This window comes from Dendrobates tinctorius, unplaced genomic scaffold (genome assembly GCF_039654945.1).
Source record: "Dendrobates tinctorius isolate UK_male_01 unplaced genomic scaffold, ASM3965494v1 ptg000315l, whole genome shotgun sequence".
Taxonomy (NCBI): Eukaryota; Metazoa; Chordata; class Amphibia; order Anura; family Dendrobatidae; genus Dendrobates; species Dendrobates tinctorius.
Genome location: NW_027361982.1, coordinates 3,405,818 through 3,430,767, shown reverse-complemented (window position 1 = coordinate 3,430,767; position 24,950 = coordinate 3,405,818). Strand labels below are relative to the sequence as shown.

The 24,950-nt window shown below is 45.7% G+C and overlaps 1 protein-coding gene across 2 annotated transcripts in view; it reads left to right on the top strand.

Annotated features, from left to right (window-relative positions):
- The window catches only part of LOC141073823 (class I histocompatibility antigen, F10 alpha chain-like), an 86,211-nt gene that overhangs the window by 15,681 nt on the left and 45,580 nt on the right, over nucleotides 1-24,950 (top strand). The window contains exon 1 of one of the 2 annotated variants that reach the window (XM_073561282.1): nucleotides 3,702-3,838. The exons of the other annotated variant lie outside the window; for it this stretch is intronic. Within the exon in view, the coding sequence (XP_073417383.1) occupies nucleotides 3,763-3,838 (76 nt within the window). The 5' untranslated portion in view covers nucleotides 3,702-3,762. Of the gene's footprint in view, nucleotides 1-3,701; nucleotides 3,839-24,950 lie in introns of those variants that run through there. 2 annotated transcript variants of the gene reach the window in all.

The window sequence follows — 24,950 nt, the reverse complement described above, 5'->3', positions numbered from 1 at the left end:
GCATTTACGGGGCCCATTATACACTGGAGCATTAGAAATGGTGCACCTTATATATGGAGCATTATTTGGGCCCATAAGACACTGGAGCATCATCCATGAGGCCCATCATATACTGGAGCATTCCAAATGGGGAACATCTGACACTCGAGCATCATCCATGAAGCCCATCATATACTGGAGCATTCTAAATGGGGCAGATCAGACACTGGAGCAGCATCTATGGGGCCCATCATATACTGGAGCATTCCAAATGGGGGACATCTGACACTGGAGCATCATCCATGAAGCCCATCATATACTGGAGCATTCCAAATGGGGCAGATCAGACATTGGAGCAGCATCTATGGGGCACATGATACACTGGAGCATTAGAAATGGAGCCCATTATATATGGAGCATTATTAGGGCCCATAAGACACTGGAGCATCATCCATGAGGCCCATCATATACTGGAGCATTCCAAATCGGGGACATCAGACACTGGAGCAGGAGCATCATTCATGAGGCCCATCATATACTGGAACATTCCAAATGGGGCAGATCAGACACTGGAGTAGCATCTATGGGGCACATGATACACTGGATCATTAGAAATGGGGCCCATTATATATGGAGCATTATTAGGGCCCATAAGACACTGGAGCATCATCCATGAGGCCCATCATATACTGAAGCATTCCAAATGGGGGACATCAGACACTGGAACAGCATTTACGGGGGCCCATTATACACTGGAGCATTAGAAATGGTGCACATTATATATGGAGCATTATTAGGGCCCATAAGACACTGGAGCATCATCGATGAGACCCATCATATACTGGAGCATTCCAAATGGGGGACATCTGACACTGGAGCATCATCCATGAGGCCCATCATATACTGGAACATTCCAAATGGGGCAGATCAGACACTGGAGCAGCATCTATGGGGCACATGATACACTGGAGCATTAGAACTGGGGCCCATTATATATGGAGCATTATTAGGGCCCATAAGACACTGGAGCATTCTCCATGAGGCCCATCATATACTGGAGCATTCCAAATGGGGGACATCAGACACTGGAGCAGCATTTACGGGGCCCATTATACACTGGAGCATTAGAAATGGTGTACATTATATATGGAGCATTATTAGGGCCCATAAGACACTGGAGCATCATCCACGAGGCCCATCATATACTGGAGAATTCCAGATTGGGGACATCAGACACTGGAGCAGCATTTACGGGGCACATTATACACTGGAGCATTAGAAATGGAGCCCATTTTATGTGGAGCATTATTTGGGCCCATAACACACTGGAGCATTGTCCATGAGGACCATCATATACTGTAGCATTATGTGGAGCTCATCATATACTGTATGGAACATTATATGTGGCCAATTATTCTGTATGGAGAAATATATGGGGCTCGTTATTCTGTATGGCGCACAATGTGGTGGCCATAATACTGTATGGAGGAATACACTGTCCTTTTTTTGAGCTATTGTAGAATTTAAAATAGATATCAGTCATGTCATGTAAGCAGTGAAGTATTTGTCATTGTACTATACATATATTTCTGTGCCGTATCGGAGCATCATAAGTTGTGGTATGTGTTAAAGGGGCGCTCTTTGGCCCAGGGCACATGAAAACCTGGAGCCAGCCCTACCCCCCTACAACTTAAGCCAAATAACCCCCAGTTTTCAGTGCGTAACTATTATTATGAAGTAAATTAAGGTTGACAAGCTTCAGTAATTAGAATTTATGTTTTTGGCATTGAAATGGGCACTGTAGGTGTTTACTGTCCTCCACTCCCTGCCAACTTTGGGTCCCCATTGACTTGCATTGGGTTTCGTGTTTCATGAAACCCGACTCGACCCTAAAAAAGAAAAAGTAAAAGTCGCTCATCTCTAGTGATAACTTATTGTTTGCATCCTACTATTGGAAACCGCTCCGATCGGTAGAATTGGGAAGTTTTATCCCTGATAGGACACTTTTATTCTTATTTTAAAATGTATCAGCAGTTCTGATCACAGCTTCATTCATTCTCTTTGCGGCTTCCCAAAATACACAGGAGCAGCGCTCGCACCCACTGAGTGAATGAACAGATCAGTGGTCAAGTCGCACATGCCGCTCCAGTCAAATGGGGATAAAAGCTCCACATTCTACCCATGGGTGCGGGTCCCAGCAGTCAGACCCCAACAATTAATACGTTATCACTAATCCTGTGGAGAGGTGATTACTTGTTTCCACTGGAGAACCCCCTGTAAGCACATCTTGTTCCAAGTATTCAAACGTACATTCAGTTGAAACTAGCGAGCCCCCTCTACATCGTGCTTGGGGGCCCGCCGGGACACGGGCCCACTGGAGAATCGTCCTGTGTCCCAGTGCTTCAATCTGACCTTGCCACTTATACAAAGAAAGCTGTCACTCACTGTGAGGCCTGGCTACTAGAGTTAAAATCCCAGAGAGTGTAGAGGATTACATCATTCAAATACGAGTTATACAGAATATTTTAGCACTAACCAATCAGCAACAGGCGCAGTCCGGCCGCGAATTGGCGCGGCATTCGAACGACGCACGCCTCCGCTACCGTCGGGAGATCTGCGGCGCTAGCTGCTGATCTACCCACGGCTGTCGCGGGTCATCTCCTGCTGCACGGAGGTCAGCGGCAACGCAGCCGGGAGATGACGGCGCAGTGCTCAATGTGCAGATGATACCCAGGGTCTGGAGGAGAGGAGACTCTCCTCCAGGCCCTGGGTACCATAAACCTGCAAAAAATAGAATTAAAATAAAAAATAGTGATATACTTCCCTTACGACGGCCCCCGGACTCTTTCCCTCCTCTCACCACGCGCCCGGCATCTTCCGGTCCCAGTAATGCTTTGCACGAAAGACCGCTGATGACGTCACGCTCTCGCGAGAGTGACGTCATCTCCGGTCTTTCGCGCTAAGCATTACTGGGACCGGAAGATACCGGGAGCGTGGAGAGGAGATCGGGGGCTGTCGGAAGGTGAGAATAACCTTATTTTTAAATTTTTTAAATTATTTTTTACATTCTATACTTTACTATTGATGCTGCATAGGCAGCATCAATAGTAAAAAGTTGATCACAATTGTCAAACACTATACTTGACAAGTGTGACCAACCTGTCAATCCCATTCCAAGCGATGCTTCAAATCTCTTGGAATGCGCTTGAATTCCGCCCACGAAAATCGCGTGAAAAACGCATGTTTTCCGTGGGAAAACGCATCCGAATTTGCATGCCTTTTTCCCGCGGTGGGAGTTGCGGAAATGCGGCGGACATTTCTGCAGCACTTCTGCAATGTGGGTACTTAGCCTCAGTGTGACACGCAGCAGCTTACAGGCCCTCGCTGTGAGATCGCGGATCATGGTGGATTGTCCTGGACCATCTTTTGAACGTTGGTCTCCCGCTGGCCATATTCTAGAATACCTGATGCGGTAGAATTGGGCCACCATCTAGTATACTGTATATATAACTCTACTCCGCTTCTCAGTAGCATGGGGCCTGTGGACAGGACATCACATCACAATCATCACATCACATCATACTTTCACTTTTAGTTTGTAAGCACGCCTTTAATCTGCCCGGCAACTGCTGATTATTTTCAGACTAATTTTCCTATTGGAGAAAAAGTAGCAACCGTCCAATCAGAGGACAGCTCCTTCCCTTATATATAGTACGGCCCATTTTTTGTGTTCTGCTGTTGAGCTGCTTCATGGCTTCTCCTTGACAACTTCATTACATTGCAATGTATATCACATACAGGATGGAGAAGGTGTACGCAGTCACCATGATATTTCTCAGTGTGTCTGAAGTGTATTCTGGTGAGTACGGAGGCGCCTGTTATATCCATTATATCATTATATTAGTCATAATAAGGTCGTCTGCCACCACATTTGTATTGCTAAAAAAAACAATCTGTTGTGAAACTGTTTGAAATATCTGCATTATAAAGCACGTCTATGTGTCTGTCTGTTTGTTTCTTTTTTTTCTCAAATTACATGGAGGGAAAGTATCAGGGAATCATGGGATTAGTTTTCTAGGGGAAAAAAAGCATAAGAGGCTGGTTAGTTTGTTATTCATCCAAAGTGGACAAACAGCCGATTTTCACAGATTTCAGTAAGTAACTGATGTTTTTAAGGGGTTAAATGACTTTGGGCCACTGATCTCAAACTAAGAATACAGTACACAGATAGTGATGCCCTGCATCAAACCCAGGTCCCTCCAGCCTGGCCAAAATGGGTTCTTGGCATCAGAATTGGCATCAAAGTGGGCAAACAGCCCAATTTCACAGTTTGAATAAATAACTGATGTCTTTAAGGGGTTAAATGACTTTTGGCCACTGATCACACAGAAAGAATACACAGACATTGATGCCGCGCATCAATCCCAGGTCCCTCCAGCCTGATCCAAATTGGTTCTTGGCATCAGAATTGGCAACAAAGTGGTCAAACAGCCCATTTTCACAGATTTGAATATTTCCTTGAACACCAGACAATACTCAGAACCAATGCAATTCATTGGGACTGTGCACATGAACGTTATTGTTTTTCATGGACAAAATCTGCTATGAAAAAAAAGGCAACATGCACTAGTTTCTTCCGTGAATTGGGAAAAAACTAGATTCGACAAGTAGCCACAGTTCAGCATTTGATTTTTAAGGATACATTGCAAATCTGTAACAGGAAAACATATTTAGTCTTGTAAATGTTTAATAACTGCTGATCTAAAAAACACATTACAGATTGATGACAAATGAGAAAAAAATGTAGTTATTTTCTGGATGAAATTTGGATGAGTTTTTTTATGCTCAAGTGAACCCAATCATAAAGACAATCATCAAGACCAGCAATTTTTGCCCTTGTTTTGATGAGGGGAGGCATGTAGGACCCACACGTTCCTGATTCATTAAACCATCAATCTAGTTTTCTTATTCACCGCTGGAGTGGTGACACTAATGGCTGTACCCTGCACATAGCATTACACTTACCAGCCGCCATGTTCTTTTGTTTCCGGCAACGCTCCGGTCATCTTCAGCAGATTGTTTCCTGTTGTATCTTCCAGTGTTTGCTGGGTGAACCTAAAGTTACTCTCATAGACTTACACTGAGAGCTTATGACTAGAGATGAGCAGACCCTTGGACGTTCAAGTGATGGTACCCAATCCAAACTTTTTTGCAAAGTTCGGTTTGATTACCAGAACTGTACCCAAAGTTGAACCAGAACCCCATTAAAAACAATGAGGACATGAACTTTTGAGCTGGAGATTCCCTGTCTCTTTTATTTATATATAAACAACCTCTTCATGAATTTAGTGCGTCCGACAAGTGGAGCACCCCAACAGAAATCTTACTCCAATTCTAAACTGGAGAAAGATTTGTAGCACTTTTGAGTGAGATGCGAGAAACTCGCGCGAGTCTCTCGCATCAATACCCAGCACTGCCGTCGGCACTTGGGACCGGAGTGTGCGGCTGCATGTATTTCTATGCAGCCGCACACTTCGGCCAGATTGCCGGTGACAGTGCCTGGTATTGACGTGAGTTTCTTGCATCACACTCGCAAGTGTGACCCCTGCCTAACACTACAGCTCATCAATAATTAGATGAGTTGGTATGTCAAGCCCCCGCCATTCCCTCACCACTCCCCCATCTCACCCCATCTCTGCTCACTTTGGTGAATCTTGTAGAGACTGGTCTAAAAACACCAAAAGTCGTAACATTTTTGAGCAATTAAAAGTTGTGCAAAGATTGAGACTTTTTAAAGTGATTTACGCTAAAACTCTGGCAAAATTGCTTTGAATCGTGGTCATATCTTTCTATAGGGTACATTCAGTCAGCCGTATAAACCCTACCGAGATCAGGCCACAATGCACGGACTGGCCGGCAAGTCACCCAACCCGACCTGTAAATTAAGTTACTTGTATTTTTTCATTGCGTTTTTGGCACATTTTTTCAGCTGTAGTTTTTTTTTTCCTCCTTTTGGTTATGTTTTAAATAAAACTGCTTTTGTTCTTGAAACTTCCTGTTACTTAACTTAGGTATAACTTTATAGAAGAAGTCATATGTAGAAAAACAATAAAAATGTATATGTATTGTTTATCTGTGATTTTCCTCTCTTCGTTCAAGTCCATGGATATATTTCACAATCCCACCACAGTTCAGTTTCTGTAGTGTAAAAAAAGCACATTGGGTATGAGATTTATTTAAATGCCATCCACTTTGCTGGAACTGTAAAATGCTGCATTTTTTTGCACATGCAAATGCACAGCAGAAAAAAACAACACCAGATATTCATCATGGGAACTTATAGCCCAGTATGTTAGGCATTGAGTTCCTGCCTCTGCACAGGAGGAATCCTGACCCTTGCCTACTGCGGTCTCCCATTCCTCTCCAGCTGCAGAGGAGCCTGCTCAGCAAAGACATCATTCCCAGCATCTTGCTCAGTCTAGCACTGTGAGTTTGGTTGCTGCTGCCACCCCTGGTCCTGCTATAGCAATGCATGCTGGTCAGCAGCGAGCTACTCCAGGGACTAAGTCCTCCTTTTGGTCTACTGCGCATGGCCGTGGGACAATCTCTCATTGAAGATCGGAGGTCACATGCTCAGGTCCTTCTCCAGCTCGGATTGGACCATCAGGAAGGTCCCGGAAGGACGCTGCTATAAAAGGTTTGCATGGCCGAGATGGTAGAGATGTATGTGATGATGGATGCTTGTGAACCGCTGAATGACTCATTATGAAACCCCTTCCCTTTGATACGCATGTTATTAGGGTTAGAGTTCAGGGTCAGCGCTGAGTTGTGTGACACTGTCTAGCGCCGCAGTGCTCCCAGCTCCTCACACAGGCTAGCGCCTGTGTGCGCCAATCTACCTAAGGCACCATGCTACCTCAGGCACTACAGCATCCGTTAGTGCGGCGTCGTGCCTGTCCTATGCACTTTCCAGGCCTGAGTTTAGGCTGGTTAGTGGCGCCCGCCAGAGCTGCGCTGTGTGGTAAGCAACGTTCAGCTGCACCCTGTGACTTCTAACAGGGCACAGCATCCTATAGGTGTATGTTCAGGCATCGCGGTTGCGGTGCCGAGCACTAGTGTGACTAGAGGGACTATTCTGTCCCCGGGGCCTGTGGCTGCAAATATGGCTCTGTGAGATGCTGGATCTCTTCACCTTACTTACAACTGGCGACGGTCACAGATAGCTTTTAACTCAGCTGCCGGCACACATGTTATGAAGAATCCAGAAGAGAGTTTGATTTCTTTAAGAATTCTTGTTGAATGCATACAAACAGCAGCAGGTAAAAAAGACTTTCTTCAGACAGGATGAAAGCACATGTCCCTCTAATGAAGCCAAGATGGAGACTGAGAAACAGGGGGAAGAAGAAGGAAGTGACATCACACCCAGAAGAGGGAGACAGGGAGACAGAAGAGACAAACTTGATGGAAAGGGAGGATTTCAGCTATGCAAAACACAGGAACACATAGCAACAGTAAAACAATATGAGAGACTGCAATACAGCATGTAAAATGTACAAGACAGTCTGTAAAATGTCTCATTCATGGGACATAGCACTCCCCGTTTGAAATCTATAGATTTCATAATTTTTATGATGTCCTCTGGAGATGTCACTGTAGACCTGAAAAACAAAGGAAAACAAGCATGCAAGTAATATCAACAACAGTTGCAGTCCAATTGGCATGGTCTAATCTTCAGTTGGAGGTATGAAGTCCCCAACAGCGGGATAGACTGAGTCCAAACGTAAACCCATCTTCAGATTGGGGAAGCCGCAACGTGCAAACACTTCCACCAACCCAATAATCCGCTGGAGAAAGTTCAAATGTTAGAACGTTCTAACACAGCTGGAGGAATATATGGCGGTAGGCTCCTTGCTGTGAGCTGTGTCCATAAACAATGACTTTCATGTGATGTCCTCGGCAAAAGTAGCACAAGCTCAGTGACTGGACGGAAGAAAATACAAGTTGAACCGCCTTTCGTAACCTTGACTTCTACCTTACGGATCTTCCCGTCATTGCTTGGTGTAACCTTGGTAATAAGACCCATTGGCAGTCGTTGTGATGAGCTTCTTTATCTTTAAGGAGGACGAGGTCTCCCTCTTGGAGATTAGGTTTTGCAGTCTGCCATTTGTGACAGCTTTGAAGCAAGTGCAAGAATTCGGTTTTCCAGCGGTGCCAAAAGACATTGGACAAGTGTTGTACCTGTTTCCACTGACGTTTGTAAATGTCCCCGTCCACAAACTTCCGTGGAGGAATTGCGGCAGCTCCAACCTTCTGAGTAAGAAGTGTAGCAGGAGTAAGGATCATTGGTGCATCAGGGTCCGATGTTACTGGTACCAATGGTCTTGCGTTTATCACGGCAGACACTTTGGCCAGGAAGGTAACCAACACTTCATGGGTGAGGGGTAACTTGTGATCCAGCAACATCGAATCTAGGATTCTTCGAGCAATGCCAATCATACGTTCCCAGGATCCTCCTATATGCGAGGAATGTGGAGGGTTGAACACCCAAGTACACCCAAGTACACCCACTGTCTGTCAAAAAGTTGTCCAACTGTAGTTCTTTGCACGCTCCCACAAAGTTAGTGCCACAGTCAGATCTGAGCTGCTTGGCGGGTCCCCGGATAGAAAAGAATCTTCTGAGGGCATTGATAAAAGAAGAGGAATCCATGGATTCAATTACCTCAATGTGAACTGCTCGGATGCTAAGACAGGTGAACAGCACGGCCCACCGCTTACTGTTTGCAGCTCCACCACGGGTCCTTCTTGTAACAACCGAACATGGGCCAAAAACATCTACACCGACATACGAGAATGGCTGGTCTGTGTTTAGCCGGTCTGCTAGAAGAATTGCCATTTGTTGATGTTGTTGTTTTCCTCTTAATTTTTGACATTTAATGCATTTATGAAGCACTGAGGAGACACGTCTCTTCATCCCCACGATTCATAGGCCAGCGGACCTTATAGCACCTTCGGTAAACTGTCTTCCTTGGTGCTGCTCTCGTTCATGATAGTGACGGACCAACAGCGTAGCGATATGGTGCCGACCCAGGATGATGATAGGATTCTGCTCCTTATCACATAGGCCAGACTTCTCTATATGACCACCCACCTTCAGCAATCCGTGATGATCGATCACTGGGTTCAATTCAAACAGAGAACTGTTCTTAGACAGGCTAGTACCCCTTGTGATACTGTCAATCTCGTGACCATATTCTTCTTGTTGCACACATCGGATGATGAATTGCTCGGCATGTCTGATATCAGCAACGGTAGGGTGTCCTCTACACATATGCCAGCCACAACACTCTGATGTCTTGTTACTGACAAAGGACTGGGTGATGTGAATAAGACGAGCTATGGTCCTCACGACAGCTGACCATCTTGAGAAGCGCTCAAAGTGGAGAGATCTCAGTTTCAATTTTGGCGACACAGAAGTGTAGTGAGTAGAAATGATTGGTCTGATCTCTTTCTCAGACTCTGGTTCCACCAGCTCGTAAATGATGTTGGGGTCCCTTGAACTGGAATCCTCGTACAGGAGCCTTGGAGGTGACACCCATATGTTGTCATTGAGTTTAGAGGCAGTGAGTCTCGTCCCTCGGTCATCTGGATTCATGTCAGTAGGGGCGTAGTACCACTGTTCAGGGGTAGAAAAGCTTCTGATATGCTCTACTCTATTGCTGACGTAGGCATAAAATTGTTTTGTTTGGTTATAGATGTAACCAAGTACCACTTTACTGTCTGTGTAGAAGGTAAATGAATCAATAGCAATGTCCATTTCGTCCTTTGGAACAGAGTGAGCAGGTTTCGGGGTAAGTTTTGCCTTACCGAGGATGAATCCACAATGCACCTTGTTACCTTCTTCTAAAGTTTTTAGGTAGGCTACAGCAGCTATAGCCTCTGTAGAAGCGTCAGAGAAAATGTGGACTTCTCTTCTGATGGTGGCTGAAAGGGTGCCTGGGGAATAACAACGTGGGACTTGGAAATGCTCTAAGTCCTTCAGAGACTTCTTCCACGCCTCCAACCTTTGTGGTTTCAGGGATGGTAGCAGAGTGTCCCAATCCGTACTCTCGGCGGTCAACTGTCTCAACAGTATCTTGCCTTGAATGGTGATGGGTGCAATAAACCCGAGAGGGTCATAGATGCTGTTCACAACAGATAGGACTCCTCATTTAGTGAAAGGTTTATCCCAAGCTGACACCTGGAAAGTGAATGTGTCCTGCTTCATATCCCAAAGCAGACCGAGGCTGCGTTGCGTGGGAGGAACGTCAGAACCCAGAACAAGATCCTTTACACCAGCAGCATGATCCTCAGATGGAAATGCTTTCCTTACCTTTTCACTGTTTGATATGATTTTGTGGAGTCTAAGGTTCGCTGTTGACAGCATTTCCTGAGTCCTAGAGAGCAGATCGATAGTCTCTTCACTTGTGGGAAGAGACTTAAGCCCATCATCTACGTAGAAGTTTCTTTCCACAAATAGATGAGCATCAGACCCATACTCTCTCTCACCTTCCCATGCTGTCCGTCTTAGTCCATAGATGGCCACTGCAGGTGAGGGGCTGTTCCCGAAGACGTGCACCTTCATCCTGTAGTCTATGACCTTGTTGCGGACGTCGTTGTCTTTGTGCCATAGGAATCTGAGGTAGGTTCTGCTGTCTTCTCTCACGGTAAAGCAATGAAACATTTGTTGAATGTCAGCCATTACTGCAACAGATTCTTGTCTGAAGTGAATCAGTACTCCTATAAGGCTGTTGTTTAGATTAGGCCCAGTGAGGAGCAGGCTATTTAGGGAGATGCCTTCATACTGAGCACTGGAGTCAAACACCACTCAAATTTGGTCGGGTTTGCGAGGATGGTAGACACCAAAGGATGGAAGATACCAGCATTCTTCACCTTCTTTCAGCGGGGGAGCGGGTTCCGCGTGACCTCTATCAAAGATATTCTGCATGAAGTCATCAAAATGTTTGTCCATCTCTGGCCTTCTCTTTAAGGTGCGTTTTAGGGATGAAAACCTTGCCATTGCTTGTTGCAGATTATCAGGTAGCCTTGTTCTTGAAGAACGAAAAGGTAAAGGTGCTACCCAGCTATTTGAATCGTCTTGGGCGAATTCCTTTTTCATAATCTTTATAAATTCTTTGTCCTCCCTTGCAGGTGCTAGCTGGTTGTCTTCTCTTGTAGAGTTGAACACTGCTGACCCGAGGTCATCATTACGGGACCGTAATATGTTCGTGTCGTCAGAGGTTTCTTTCTTCCACTTGTTGTCGCTTATTTTCTCTTTCACCCAGTAATCATGTGGGCATGGTTGAAAGCGCTGCGACCATTTGGTAGGACGTGAGTCTTAAATGAGGAAATCCTCATGGGTCTCTTCATCTTTTCTATACAGACATTGCCTATGATAACCCAGCCTAGGTCTAAGCATTGAGCAAAAGGAGCGTCATGTGGCCCGTTGATTTGCTGACGTACCTTGTGTAATCGCAGAATGTCTCTGCCAGGCAGGATCAGGATGTTTGCACTGTTGTCGAGAGCTGGTATCTTGCCTGCCAAAGTCCTTAGATGAGGGTGATGGAGTGCAGTCTCTGGAGTTGGAATTTCCTCACTGTTGGAAGGTATCTGGTTGCATTCGACATTGTTCTCAATTGAAGACACCATGAGTCCATTGGCTCTTCTCCCAGAGACCTCCGTAACACCGCTGCAGGTGCCTAAGGTGTAGGGTTGAGAGTTTCCCTTGCAGTGTGTCTTCAGCAATATGGTGCCGGACAGCGCTATGGGCATGCACGTACTCCGGCGCCAGACTCCTCCCCCGGCCTCCAGCAGAACGTGGTAACAGCGCTGAAGCACAGGAAAGAAGGGTGAGTATAAATGTTTTTTTTGTGTGTGTGTAGTTTTAATAGGAGTGAGCGGACCATGCATACCAGGATAAGGGGGGTGAGAGGACCATGCATACCAGGATAAGGGGGGTGAGAGGACCATGCATACCAGGATAGGTTAGGTGAGAGGACCATGCTTACCAGGATTGGGGGATAAGGGGTACCATGCATACCAGGATTGGGGGATGACAGGACCATGCATACCAGGATTGGGGGATGAGGGGTACCATGCATACCAGGATAGGGGGGTGAGGGGTACCATGCATACCAGGATTGGGGGATGAGGGGTACCATGCATACCAGGATTGGGGGATGAGGGGTACCATGCATACCAGGATAGGGGGTGAGGGGACCATACATACCAGGATTGGGGGATGAGGGGTACCATGCATACCAGGATTGGGGGATGAAGGGTACCATGCATACCAGGATTGGGGGATGAGCGGTACCATGCATACCTGGATAGGGGGTCATACATACCAGGATAAGGATGAGGGAGTACCATGCATACCAAGATTGGGGGATGAGGGGTACCATGCATACCAGGATTGGGGATGAGGGGTACCATGCATACCAGGTTTGGGGGATGAGGGGTACCATGCATACCAGGATAGGGGGTGAGGGGACCATACATACCAGGATTGGGGGATGAGGGGTACCATGCATACCAGGATTGGGGGATGAAGGGTACCATGCATACCAGGATTGGGGGATGAGAGGTACCATGCATACCTGGATAGGGGGTCATACATACCAGGATAGGGATGAGGGAGTGCCATGCATACCAGGATTGGGGGATGAGGGGTACCTTGCATACCAGAATAGGGGGGTGAGGGGTACCATGCATACCAGGATTGGGGGATGAGGGGTACCATGCATACCAGGGTTGGGGGATGAGGGGTGCCATGCATATCAGGATAGGGGATGAGGGGACCATGCATACCAGGATAGGGGGGTGAAAGGACCATACATACCAGGATAGGGATGAGGGAGCACCATGCATACCAGGATTGAGGGATCAGGGGTACCATGCATACCAGGATTGAGGGATGAGGGGTACCATGCATACCAGGATTGGGGGATGAAGGGTACCATGCATACCAGGATAGGGGATGAGGGGACCATGCATACCAGGATAGTAGGGTGAAAGGACCATACATACCAGGATAGGGATGAGGGAGTACCATGCATAACAGGATTGAGGGATGAGGGGTACCATGCATACCAGGATAGGGGGTGAGGGGACCATGCATACCAGGATAGGGATGAGGGAGTACCATGCATACCAGGATTTGGGGGTGAGAGGACCATGCATACCAGGATTGGGGGATGAAGGGACTATCCATACCAGGATAGGGGGTGAGGGGGCCATGCATACCAGGAATGAGGGATGAAGGGTACCATGCATACCAGGATTGGGGGGTGAGAGGTACCATGCATACCTGGATATGGAGTCATACATACCAGGATAAGGATGAGGGAGTACCATGCATACCAGGATTGGGGGATGAGGGGTACCATGCATACCAGGATTGGGGGATGAGAGGTACCATGCATACCTGGATAGGGGGTCATACATACCAGGATAGGGATGAGGGAGTGCCATGCATACCAGGATTGGGGGATGAGGGGTACCTTGCATACCAGAATAGGGGGGTGAGGGGTACCATGCATACCAGGATTGGGGGATGAGGGGTACCATGCACACCAGGGTTGGGGGATGAGGGGTGCCATGCATACCAGGATAGGGGGTGAGGGTACCATGCATACCAGGATTGGAGGATGAGGGGTACCATGCATACCAGGATTGGGGGATGAGGGGTACCATGCATACCAGGATTGGGGGCTGAGGGTACCATGCATACCAGGATAGGGGGTCATACATACCAGGATTGGGGGATGAGGGGTACCATGCATACCAGGATTGGGGGATGAGGGGTACCATGCATACCAGGATTGGGGGACGAAGGGTACCATGCATACCAGGATAGGGGATGAGGGGACCATGCATACCAGAATAGGGGGGTGAAAGGACCATGCATACCAGGATTGGGGGATGAGGGGTACCATGCATACCAGGATAGTGGGTGAGGGGACCATCCATACCAGGATAGGGGGTGAGGGGGCCATGCATACCAGGATTGGGGGTGAGGGGACCATGCATACCAGGATAGGGGGTGAGGGGACCATGCATACCAGGAAAGGGATGAGGGAGTATCATGCATACCGGGATTGAGGGGTGAGGGGACCATGCATACCAGGATGAAGAATGGGGTGCCATGCATACCAGGATTGGGGGGTGAGGATACAATGCATACCAGGATAGGAATGAGGGGTGCCATGCGTACCAGGATAGGAGGGTGGCAGCACATACCAGGATGGGAGACCATATACCAATTAAAATGCTCACCACCCGTGCATAGAGCGGGCTCATATCTAGTAATATTATATCAGGCGGGTTGTCCTGCACTATATGAGGGCACCCCACAAGGACAGACACCCCACTTCACCCAACCAACAAAAAAGTGTCACGTCTGCATCTTGCAAAAATGGTAAAATGAATTGTGAGTGGCTGCTTTAATTAGTTTTTTGCACCTGTGCTGCCCCGCCCTTATAATAGAGGTCTGCTGCATCCTGTGTTATGAGTTCATTTTCCCCTTCACCATTGAGGTCTGATGAACTCCCTCTTCTGGTGAAGGAAGGTAGTGAGGCTGATTACCAAGCACCTGAGCTGGGAGAGGATGACTGGGCGACGGGGATCTCTGACTGGATATAAGGCAGCCGACGCCCTTCTGCCTCGCTGGTGATTTCTCTGTGGAATTCTAGGAGACCAGTCTGATTCCTGCTCCTCTAAAGCTAAGTTTTCTGCTTTGCCTTTTTGCATTTGTGCTTTGGTTTTAGTTTGCCTTGCTTTTCTGGATTCTGCCATTCCCTGCTGGGGAGAGCTGAATTCCTTTTTGTCGGTTTGCTCTGTCTTCAGAAAATACCTGAGTACTGACATAGTCTTTTTGAAGCCTAGCGTCTTCAGGACCTTTTTCCCTGTCAGTCTGTTGGCTCTTATTTTGATAGGGTTTTTCGCGGATTGCAGACAGCAGCCTTCCTATCCTGTCCTATCTAGTTAGCTTGGGCCCCATCATTTGCTCAGTCTATCTTTCTATCTGTGTTAGTGTTTTTTCTTCTTGCTTCACCGTCATTATATGTTGGGGGCTGCCTATTGCTTTGGGGTCTGCTCTGGGGCAGTTTAGATTTCCCTTTCTGTCTTTAGGCTAGGCAGTTCTCCGGCTGTGATCAAGGGGTCTAGGGCATCGTAGGAACCCCCCACAGCTACTGCTAGTTGTTGTTGATAGGTTCAGGGGTCTGCAATCCGATAGCTGCCAACTTCTCTGGTTTTCTGGACTTAGCTAACATTTCTGTTTTTGCCTCCTACGGTGACTCATTCATAACAATCCTGCATGTGTATTTGTGATCTGACTTGGGGTTGGTAAGGCTGGTTTTTCTGGTTTGTTTTTTGAATTGATGTTCTTTAGGCTAGTTTCACGCTCGCGTTTCACTGACCTGCGTCGGACCGTCACCAAAAGGATGCATGTGCCGGCAAACGCGTACCTGCACACAGCCTGCGTACCCAATGCTAAAGATAGGGTACATAGGTCAAATGCAACGTCATGCGCCCATAGGCGGAGCGGCCGGTAGGAGGCATGGCCGGGAGCGGAGCTTAGCGGCGGCCGTGCGCAGACTGACGCAGGTCAGTGAAACGCTAGTGTGAAGCTAGCCTTAGGTTGTTGTTTTGATTTTAGTGTTGTGCATCAATATTCCCAGGGCTGCTGGGTCACCCTCCCAGGGCTGTGAGGTACTCGGTACCGGGCCGGTATCAGTGGGAAGTGTCACAGCAGCAGTGACCCGGACCGTGGCCCTGGGCGCCCAAGTAATGGGGAAATTGTGAATGGTGGAATGTAGTTAGATGGAATAGTTCGTGACGCCACCTGTGGTGTTCGGCAAGTGAGATCTTAGGCCGACGCTGCTTGCAGATCCTCTGGGGCTGGTGATGGGTTGCAGCCAAGATGGTGAAGCTCCCCACAGGTGGAGCTGTAGCCCCAGGGCAGTGTAGATGTAGGGGAAGAGGAGAAGCGCAGGCGGTGTAGAATCTGGTACCCAGATGTAGTGGTGCTGGGTGTCTTGGCGCAAGAATCAATGGAGGACACCATGGCTTGTATTTCCAAAGCTTTACTCACAGTCTGTAGTACACACAGGTGCCGGCCTCCGTGCCATGTCCTCCGGGTCAGAGACTCAGCCAACCTCCAGGCAAGATGGAATGCTCCCTTCCAACGCTCCGCCAACATGTGCCTTTCTGAACGTCTCCTCTTATAGTGCCTTTTAGTGTGAAGATCTCCTAGTACTGAGTTACACTGGAGTTCCTCCTAACAGATGTTCCCAAGAACTCTACTTGTACGGCAGACAGCTGTAGGCTGCTTCGGGAACTCCTTACTCCTGAGTCCCGTCCCTCTATCCGTGTTGCTGTTGTGCCCCCAAGTCTTAGATTGGAGTAGTGCATTTACAGCCCACTACTCCACCGGTGTCTGCTGCAGAACCATTAGTGTCCATACAACCTCGGGGACCGGGCCCCAGTCTTGCGCTTAGAACCTCTAGGCAGGGTTCTTCCTCTAACCAACATCCTCTGTGTTCTCTTATTCTCCTACGTTCCGTACTTGTCTTTCTTTCCTATGGAAGCTCAGGCTTCAGTTCAATGTCTTTCTCCTTCTTTCCTGTGCCAGCAGACCTGGGTCACTCAGGTCTGCTGCAGCACTCCTTCCTCCATCCCTCTCTCAGGGATCGTCTTTCCTCACTCCTCTCTGAGTGACTCTCTCCTTCAGTCTCACCGACTGACTGCTGACTGACTGACTGCCCTAAATCCTAAACCTTCCCACTCTTTTATGTATTCTCAACTCCACCCACCTCCCAGCACATTTTGTGTTCCAAGCAGGGAGCCACCAAAGGTGCTCTGCTACACTCTAAGCAAGAGCCGCAATGTGGCTTTGCTGAACTACCCTGTTGTGTGGGGAGCGAGTGTTGGAGCGTGGTCAGGAGTTCCCACCTTACCTGGATGGTGGGGCACCAAACCTTAGAAGAAGGTGCAGTACCTCTGTGGTGACTGAGCCTCAGGGGCGCCACACTGCCCCTTATTCTACAGACCTCTGCCCTTCTCCCCGGCAGCTGGATATCGGCTTCTGGGCAGATCCTGACTGATGGCTGCCCGTTCTTGACTTCTCAATGCTTTGAGTTTATACCAATTTCTGGATTGTTTTTGTTTCTTTTTGAGGATTGACCATAGGTTCTCAATGGGACTAATGTCTGGAGAGTTTCCTGGTCATGTACCCAAAATATCAATGTTTTATGCACCATGCCACTTAGTCCTCACTTTTGTCATGTGACATGATCTCTATCTTGCTGGTAAAAGCTCATCTCCACATCCTGGATGATGGGAGAAGTTTCTCTTGAAGGATGATTAGATCCCATTCATTTTTCATGGCCATGGGATTGGGTATAATTAGGAGTGACCGCTTCCAGGGATGAGAAGCCCCCACACATGAATGGTTTCAGAAGGCTTTACTTTTTGATGACATAGAACTCATGGCAACGTCACCTCTTCTTTTCTGGATAATCATTATTCCCAGTGTCCCAGTCGAAAGGGGCTTCATCAGACATAACTTTACCCTAGTCTTGTCACAAGTTTGTCATGTCCTCCTGTAAGATCTGGGGTTAGAAGATCACTGCGTAGTATGAATCGCAGATCTTCCATTTAGCCTGTGTGTTTATGTCCCTTATTAAATGTATTTGAGCTACTTTGGTGCCGAAGAGGTTAGCAACCCTTTCTGTGCTGGTCAGAAACATGCAATTTCATTTCAGCTGCTTCTGATCTGGTCATTACCTCTCCCTATAAAACCAGGCCAGACCTTCCCTGCCTTGTTTCATAGCTCCTTGGAGACATTGTGCTGAACTGGAGATCACGGCTGCTACTGGAGATTGTTGCGTGCTGTTTTTGGGTGTATGCTTCCCTCATTGTCTTATTCCCATTTAGTTGGCACATTCCAATCCTTCCCTACATACCTCTCTACCTTTGAGTGTTTGTATATTTGTTGCTTTCTGTTATTCCTGCCTTTTTTATGTGTTAATACACTAGCAGTACTGTCCCGGGGGAGGAAGAGTGGACAGCTTAGGGAATAAAAGGAGAACAGTAAGGCTAGTGGCCCAAACCTTCTCACCTATAGAGGCACCCTTGGGAACAGGGATAGTTAGGGCCTATTTCCCTAATCACAAACAGTCACAACGTGACAAGTCTTCTGCCAACCAACTTTTGCAGAATGTCAGTATGTTCTTGATGCATTCTTTGCAGAGAAGTTGCTTCTTTGCTGCACTTTTTGACACCAGGTAGCCTCAATAAGCCTTTGCCTCATTGTAGATGCACTGACACTTGCCTGCTGCCATTCCTGAGCAAGCTTTGCACTAGTGTTTAACTAATCCCATAGCTGAATCTTCTTTAGGAGATGGTCCTGTCATTTGCTGGACTTTCTTGCATGCCTCCTAGTCTTCTTCACAGCAATTGAATCTCTTTCTTTAATATTGTTGAGGATTTGATAAATGCTTTATATAAGGACAATCTTACAAGCAGCAATGTCTTTGCATGTAATGCCCTTTTCATGCAAAGCAATGATGACTGCCAAATGTTTCCTTAGCCATGTTTAATAGAAGAAGACAATGATTAAAAGAACCATTCCCCTTTTAAAGCAACCAGTTTACTAGTCTTCGCTTATTATTCATTCAGCATGATGATATCAGCTACCTTGTCCTTGCCTATGCCAACGGGAAGATCACTGAAGGGATGTAAGCAGGTCATTTTGTGCTGAAATTCAGTGGAAATGTTTTTTTTTATTAGCTAATTTTCATAGAAAGGAATGACTTTGCTGTTCATCTGATCATCCTTCATAACAATCTGGAGTTGGTGTAAATTGCCACATGAAAAATTGAACCTGCAAAGTTTGTGAAAAAAAACTAAATTTGTTAAATGTTGTGCCTGAACATGGTGTGAAACTACATTTAAAATGAAGAGATAAAGAGCAACACGTGATAAAATGAGAAGCAGAAAGCATAAGAGGAAGGCCGGTTTCACATGTCATTTTTTTTCATTCTTGAAAATGGTCTGTGTTCTTTTCAGTGCCCTAGACCCATTTTTTGTTTGTGTGTCACTTTTTAAAATGCTTCTTGCATATGTTTTGCATATGTTTTTCTCATGTGAAAAAAGGATTACAGACAGCACAAAGATGACATCAAAGGGACGTGTGTCAGCATGGTAGGGGCAGTAATTGTACCCCTATTGAAGCTTCTTGGTGTTTTCACCTACTACGATATCCCTTTCATGGCTCATTTTCTGCCCCACAGAATATAGTATGATAATCCCACAGTCAATTCCCCCAAAAAACACTATATGATGACCCCCAAATGTGTCCCAGCAAATATAATGCCCCAACAATACAGTATAATATCCCCACAGCTCCCCTACATATAGTATGATACCCCACAGCTCCCTCTATACAGCTTGATGTCCCCACAGCACCCTATAGACAGTATCAGTGCCCCACAACTCCCTATATTCATTACAATTTCCCCACAGCACATATATAAAGTATGATGTTCTCACAGTTCCGCCTCCTCATATACAATATGATGTCTCCACAGCTTCTTTTATATAGTATTATAGCTCCACATATACAGAATAATGCCACTGCAGCTCCCTTATTCCCAGTATGATGCCATCACAGCTCACTATATACAGTAAGATATTTGCACAGCTCCCCTATATACAGAATGTTGGCCGTAAAGCCTCCCATATACAGTATGATGCCCCACAACTCCCTATATATAGTATGATTGTCCTCCCCAGAATCATATGTAGGGGGGGTCACATGGGTACACAAACACTGTCAGGTCTTGTTTTTATATGCAGTAAAGTTCATTATCTTCTGTTTATAGTGATCTGAGCAATAAAGGGTTAAGGTCACATGTTAAGCTGTGGGGGCACGAGCTGTCTGTCATCTGTTTGTTTATAGTTCTCGTGGCGCCTTTTTCCTCCCAGCTGATTGGAGGATTGGAATATGACAGGGAAAAATCTCCATATAAATAAACAGCTGTTGCCCGTTTTTCCTCACTCTGTGAGGAAGAAGGAAATTTACAACTCTGTGTCAACAATGGACAGCCTTCTTCAAAGACTGATTAAGCGGGCCGGTGAAGAAGACGAAGCAGAGTGGATGGAGAGCTGCTTAGCTATTGAACCTGCCCTAGCAGCGGGCGAAGTCTCTGCTCCGGCTCCCGTCCCTTTGCTCCCGAACCCGCCCGCAGTACTTACCTCAGCTGAGCCGCCTGGCCGTTCCGGGTTCAGGAGGAAGCGCCACCCCAGGATACCTTATTCACCGTCCTCCACGTCAGATCCGCCCGGAAGCCGAGCGCGGGAGGCCCGCGAGAAGATGACAACTACCTGGGTTTCCCGCAGTATATCGTGGGATTCCCGGCGACGTCACAGGCCAGCGCCTCCTGCAGCTGATTGTCATGCCGGCTCAGCTGCGAACCGCCTCAGTCGTAAAAGCGCAAGGGCGGCCCGGGACACAGCAGCTCCAATTACCGGCTGCAGCTCTGGTGCCTGGCGTCATGAAGCTTCTACAGCATCAGCTCCTGCCCAAGCCTGGAGGTCCTCAGACTCAGAGGATGAAGACATCCCAGCTGGCCAGTTTCCTCGGCAGCTCCGTTCGCCCCCTCCTGTGGGCTTGAGCGGGAGCTCTCATCAAGTTCAGGACCCTTCTATCCATGGACATGGTGAGAACATCAATGTCCCCCTGTCAGTGTCTCAGAGTGATTTGAAATCCTTAATTAATTCTCTGGTGTCAGAGGCTTTGGAGTCTGTTAATAGAGCCAACCCTATTATTGTTACTGACCAGACACACAGTGTTAACCCCTTACATGCGGGTGTCCCACAGTCCCTTTTGAAGGAGGCAGTGACTTGTGAACTCTCGCCGTTGGGGTTCCATTTGCTTGCCTCTGTCAAAGAGAACATTTGGAATGGTAGATATGTGGATTTATTCTCCCTTCTCCCTTCTCAAAAAGACCATCTTTTTAAAATAGATAAACGGGAGGATAGGTCATCAGGGGAAGAAAAGAAACCTGCAATCATTAAGTCATTTAATAATTGGCTGCAGGCATTTTTGATTTATGCTGCTGTCTTAGGGGAGAAAAGCCCTCATCTTTGTTGTGGTCTGTTCGAACACATCGACATTGTATTGGAAGCGTATAGAAATTTTGGAGGATTAGCATGGCTGTATTACGACGAAGCTTTTCGTCAAAAATTAGCCGTCCACTCTAATGTCTCATGGGGGGTGAAAGACGTTGGATTGTGGCTGAATATGATGCTTCCTCAGAGGCAATTTTTTGTAAGACAACCTACAGCTCCAGCCACTAAGAAAGGCTTTTGCTTTGCGTTCAACGAATTTTCTTGCAAATGGACGCATAATTGTCGATTCAGGCATGAATGCTCCTTTTGCGGGGGCGCTCACCCTTTATTCAAATGTTTTAAGAAATCAGGTATGGTTACTCAGCAAGGATCCAGCAAGGAGACATTTCTCAAGAGCTCCGACTCCGGTGATTTGGGAAAAAATACTTCCGTGGCTAAACATTTACCCAGACACAACGAGTAAATATCTGTTGTTAACAGGTTTTTCTGTTGGTTTTCATATTCCCAAGTTCGAAGGTTTTGGTTGCACTGGTATAAAAAATTTACCATCAGTTTGTGATTTCCCTAATATAGTTGAATCCAAAATTTCTAAAGAAATTGAATTGAGCAGAGTCGCGGGTCCTTTTGATCATCCTCCCTTTGTCAATTTCTGCATTTCTCCTCTTTGTATTGTCCCCAAAAAAGTGCCTGGATCCTTTAGACTCATTCATCATCTTTCATACCCTCATGGTTCATCCTTGAATGATGAAGTAGATAAGTCTTTGGCCTCTGTGCATTACACTTCTTTTGATATCGCCCTGGATTTATTGAGACTATTTGGGAAAGATTCCCTTTTATCCAAATCTGATATCCAATCAGCTTTTCGCTTATTACCTGTAAACCCTTTCGGCTTTAATTCTTTGGGTTTTTTCTTCAATGACAAATTTTTCTTTGACAAATGTCTTCCCATGGGATTTTCTCTCTCATGTTTTTATTTTGAGTCTTTCTCTTCCTTTTTACAGTGGGTCGTCCAATCCAAATTTACTAAAGGAGGTATCATACATTATTTGGATGACTTCCTTTTTATTGGTCCTCCTAATTCAGACACATGTCAAAGTCTTCTTGATACGTTCAGCTCAGTGTATAGTGAATTTGGTATTCCCATAGCTCTGGAGAAGACAGTCTCTCCCACCAATTGTCTTGATTTCTTAGGTATCACCCTAGATTCTTCTTCTATGGAGTGCAGATTGCCTATGGAAAAAATCTTAAAACTTCAAAATTCTATGGTTCTTATGCTCAAAAAAGAGAAAGTTATTTTGAAGGATCTTCAATCTTTGTTGGGATCTTTGAATTTTGCCCTGAGGGTTTTGCCCATGGGAAAGGTTTTTTTCTCGTAGGCTTTATGATGCTACAAAGGGTTTGAAATCTCCCTTCTCTCACGTGAGGGTTACTTCTGAAATGAAAGATGATATCAAAATTTGGTTGGAATTTTTTTTTAAATTTAACGGAAGATCATATTTTCAATCTCCGTTTCAATTATCTGATTCTGTTCCACTTCTTTTTTACACAGATGTAAATCGCGGTTTTAGCGCCATCTGTTGTTCGCATTGGGTATTCCAGTCTTGGCCTACTAGTTGGGTTTCTAACAAACTAACTGATGACAAATTATTTTTGAATCTTTTCTCTTTACTCTCATGCATTGTGTTGTGGGGACACCTTTTAAAAAATAAAAGGTTATTAATTCTGTCGGATTGCCAGGGTTTTTTATTTGCTGTTAATACACTTTCCTCCAAAAATAGGTTTTGTGCTAGAATCCTCAGATACTTGGTCTTACATTGTCTAAGTTATCATATTTGGCTCAAGGCAAGGTTGGGAGTCAGTGACAATTTGCTAATTTGTAATTCTATCTGTCTTCGACAGTGGTCTCGCTTCCGACAATTGGCCCCTGAAGTGGAGATGGACTCGATGTATTACCCTCCTTATCTCTGGGATTATATTCAGGGCTGTCAGCCAATTTGATAAGGCAGTCGCTAGCTGATAGAACATGGGCTAATTACTTAGCCGCATGGCAGCTTTGGGTTTCCTTCTGTACCACCTTTGGTTTTTCATCTATTACTACTTCTTCTGGGTCAGCAATTAAGTTTGCTGAATATTTGTTCAAGAAAGGTTTTTCTTATTCAGCTCTTTCTAAACATATTTCAGGTGTGTCATTTTTTCTGAAATTATATGGAGGGAATCCGTTATCCAGTTATTTTCCGCTTAGACAATTTCTGAAAGGTTTAAAAAAGGGTACATTTAAAAGCGAGGAAAGGAGACCTACCTCTTTTCAACTGCTTAACAATTTATGTAATGTTTTGGATTCTGTTTGTCTCAATCATTTTGAATCTTGTCTTTTTACGACAGCATTTTCCTTGGCATTTTTGCAGCGTTGAGGGTGAGTGAAGTAGTTTTGGCTAAAAAGTCGGAACCTTCTGGCTTAATGTGCTCTGATGTCGTTATTGAGGACTCCCATGTAATTGTTTTTATAGGTAAATCCAAAACGGACCAGCTTGGGAGAGGTTCTTCCATACGCCTTAATTCTATTTCCAATACTTCCATCTGCCCGTTTTTCAATGTTTTGAATTGGTTACAATTAAGGCCGGCCTATTCCGGCCCTCTGTTTATTCATTTTAATGGAGAACCTGTCACCATCTTTCAATTCAACTCCATTCTAAAAAAATGCTTAAGTAAACTGGGTTTGAGTCATCTGAAGATATCTTCACATTCGTATAGAATCGGTGCTGCAACGGAAGCAGCTAGATCCGGTTTTAAGGATGAGAAGATCAAACGTTTGGGCAGATGGGAATAGAATCGCTTTAAATTGTATGTTCGGCAAAATCTGTACCAGTGTTAAACTATTATATTTTCTTTCAGAGCCATGTATTGTTTGCATAGTTGGACACTCTTTCATTCACTGGGCTAGGAAGAGAGCCAGCCAGAGGTCTTATTCCGAGAATTTGTCATTTAGCACCTCGCAAGTCAGAATATTTTGGCACAGTATCAGAGGAATGAGATGGAAGAATTTTGTCTCTGAATTATTGAATCTTTTATTAAGTTTACCTCATCCTGACTTAGTGATAATTCATCTTGGGGGAAATGATCTCGGGAAATGCTAATCTCTTGACCTTATGGCCGAGATGAGGAATGATATCTCATTTTTACGACTTAAATTTGCAAATACATCTTTTGCCTTTTCTGAGATCATCCCCAGACTTTTATGGTCTAGCCTTAGGCTAGTTTTCTTAGAAAAAAATTAGAAAGAGGGTCAATAAAAAATGGAACATTTTATGCGATTAGTAAACAGCTTTTCTTACAGACATGTGGATTTGGAGGGTTTTACCCCTGGGCTATATAGAAATGACTCAGTTCACCTTTCTGATATCGGTTTAGATATCTTCAACTTAGATTTTCAAACAATGGTTGCGCATTGGCTGCTTTGTTTTGGGGGGGCCATGCTTTGAGAGGCATGGCGTTTGGGGAAAGTCACCCAGATGTCTGGGTGGACTAGTGGTTTGGTGGTTCATATTTATTGGTACATGGTATGTTTATTTAATTTATTGGTATTTATTATGAACCTTTTTATGTCACCCTAAATAAACATCGCGGCCAATGTTAATCCACAACTATTGTGTCTGAGTCGTTTATTCTTAGCTATTTAATTGGTTTTATCTACCAAATGTGTTTTGTGTTCCCATGATGCCCCCACAGCTCCCATTATCCTGTATAATGCCCCTTTAGCTTCCAATAACAATATGAAGGCCCCACATCTCCCTATACAC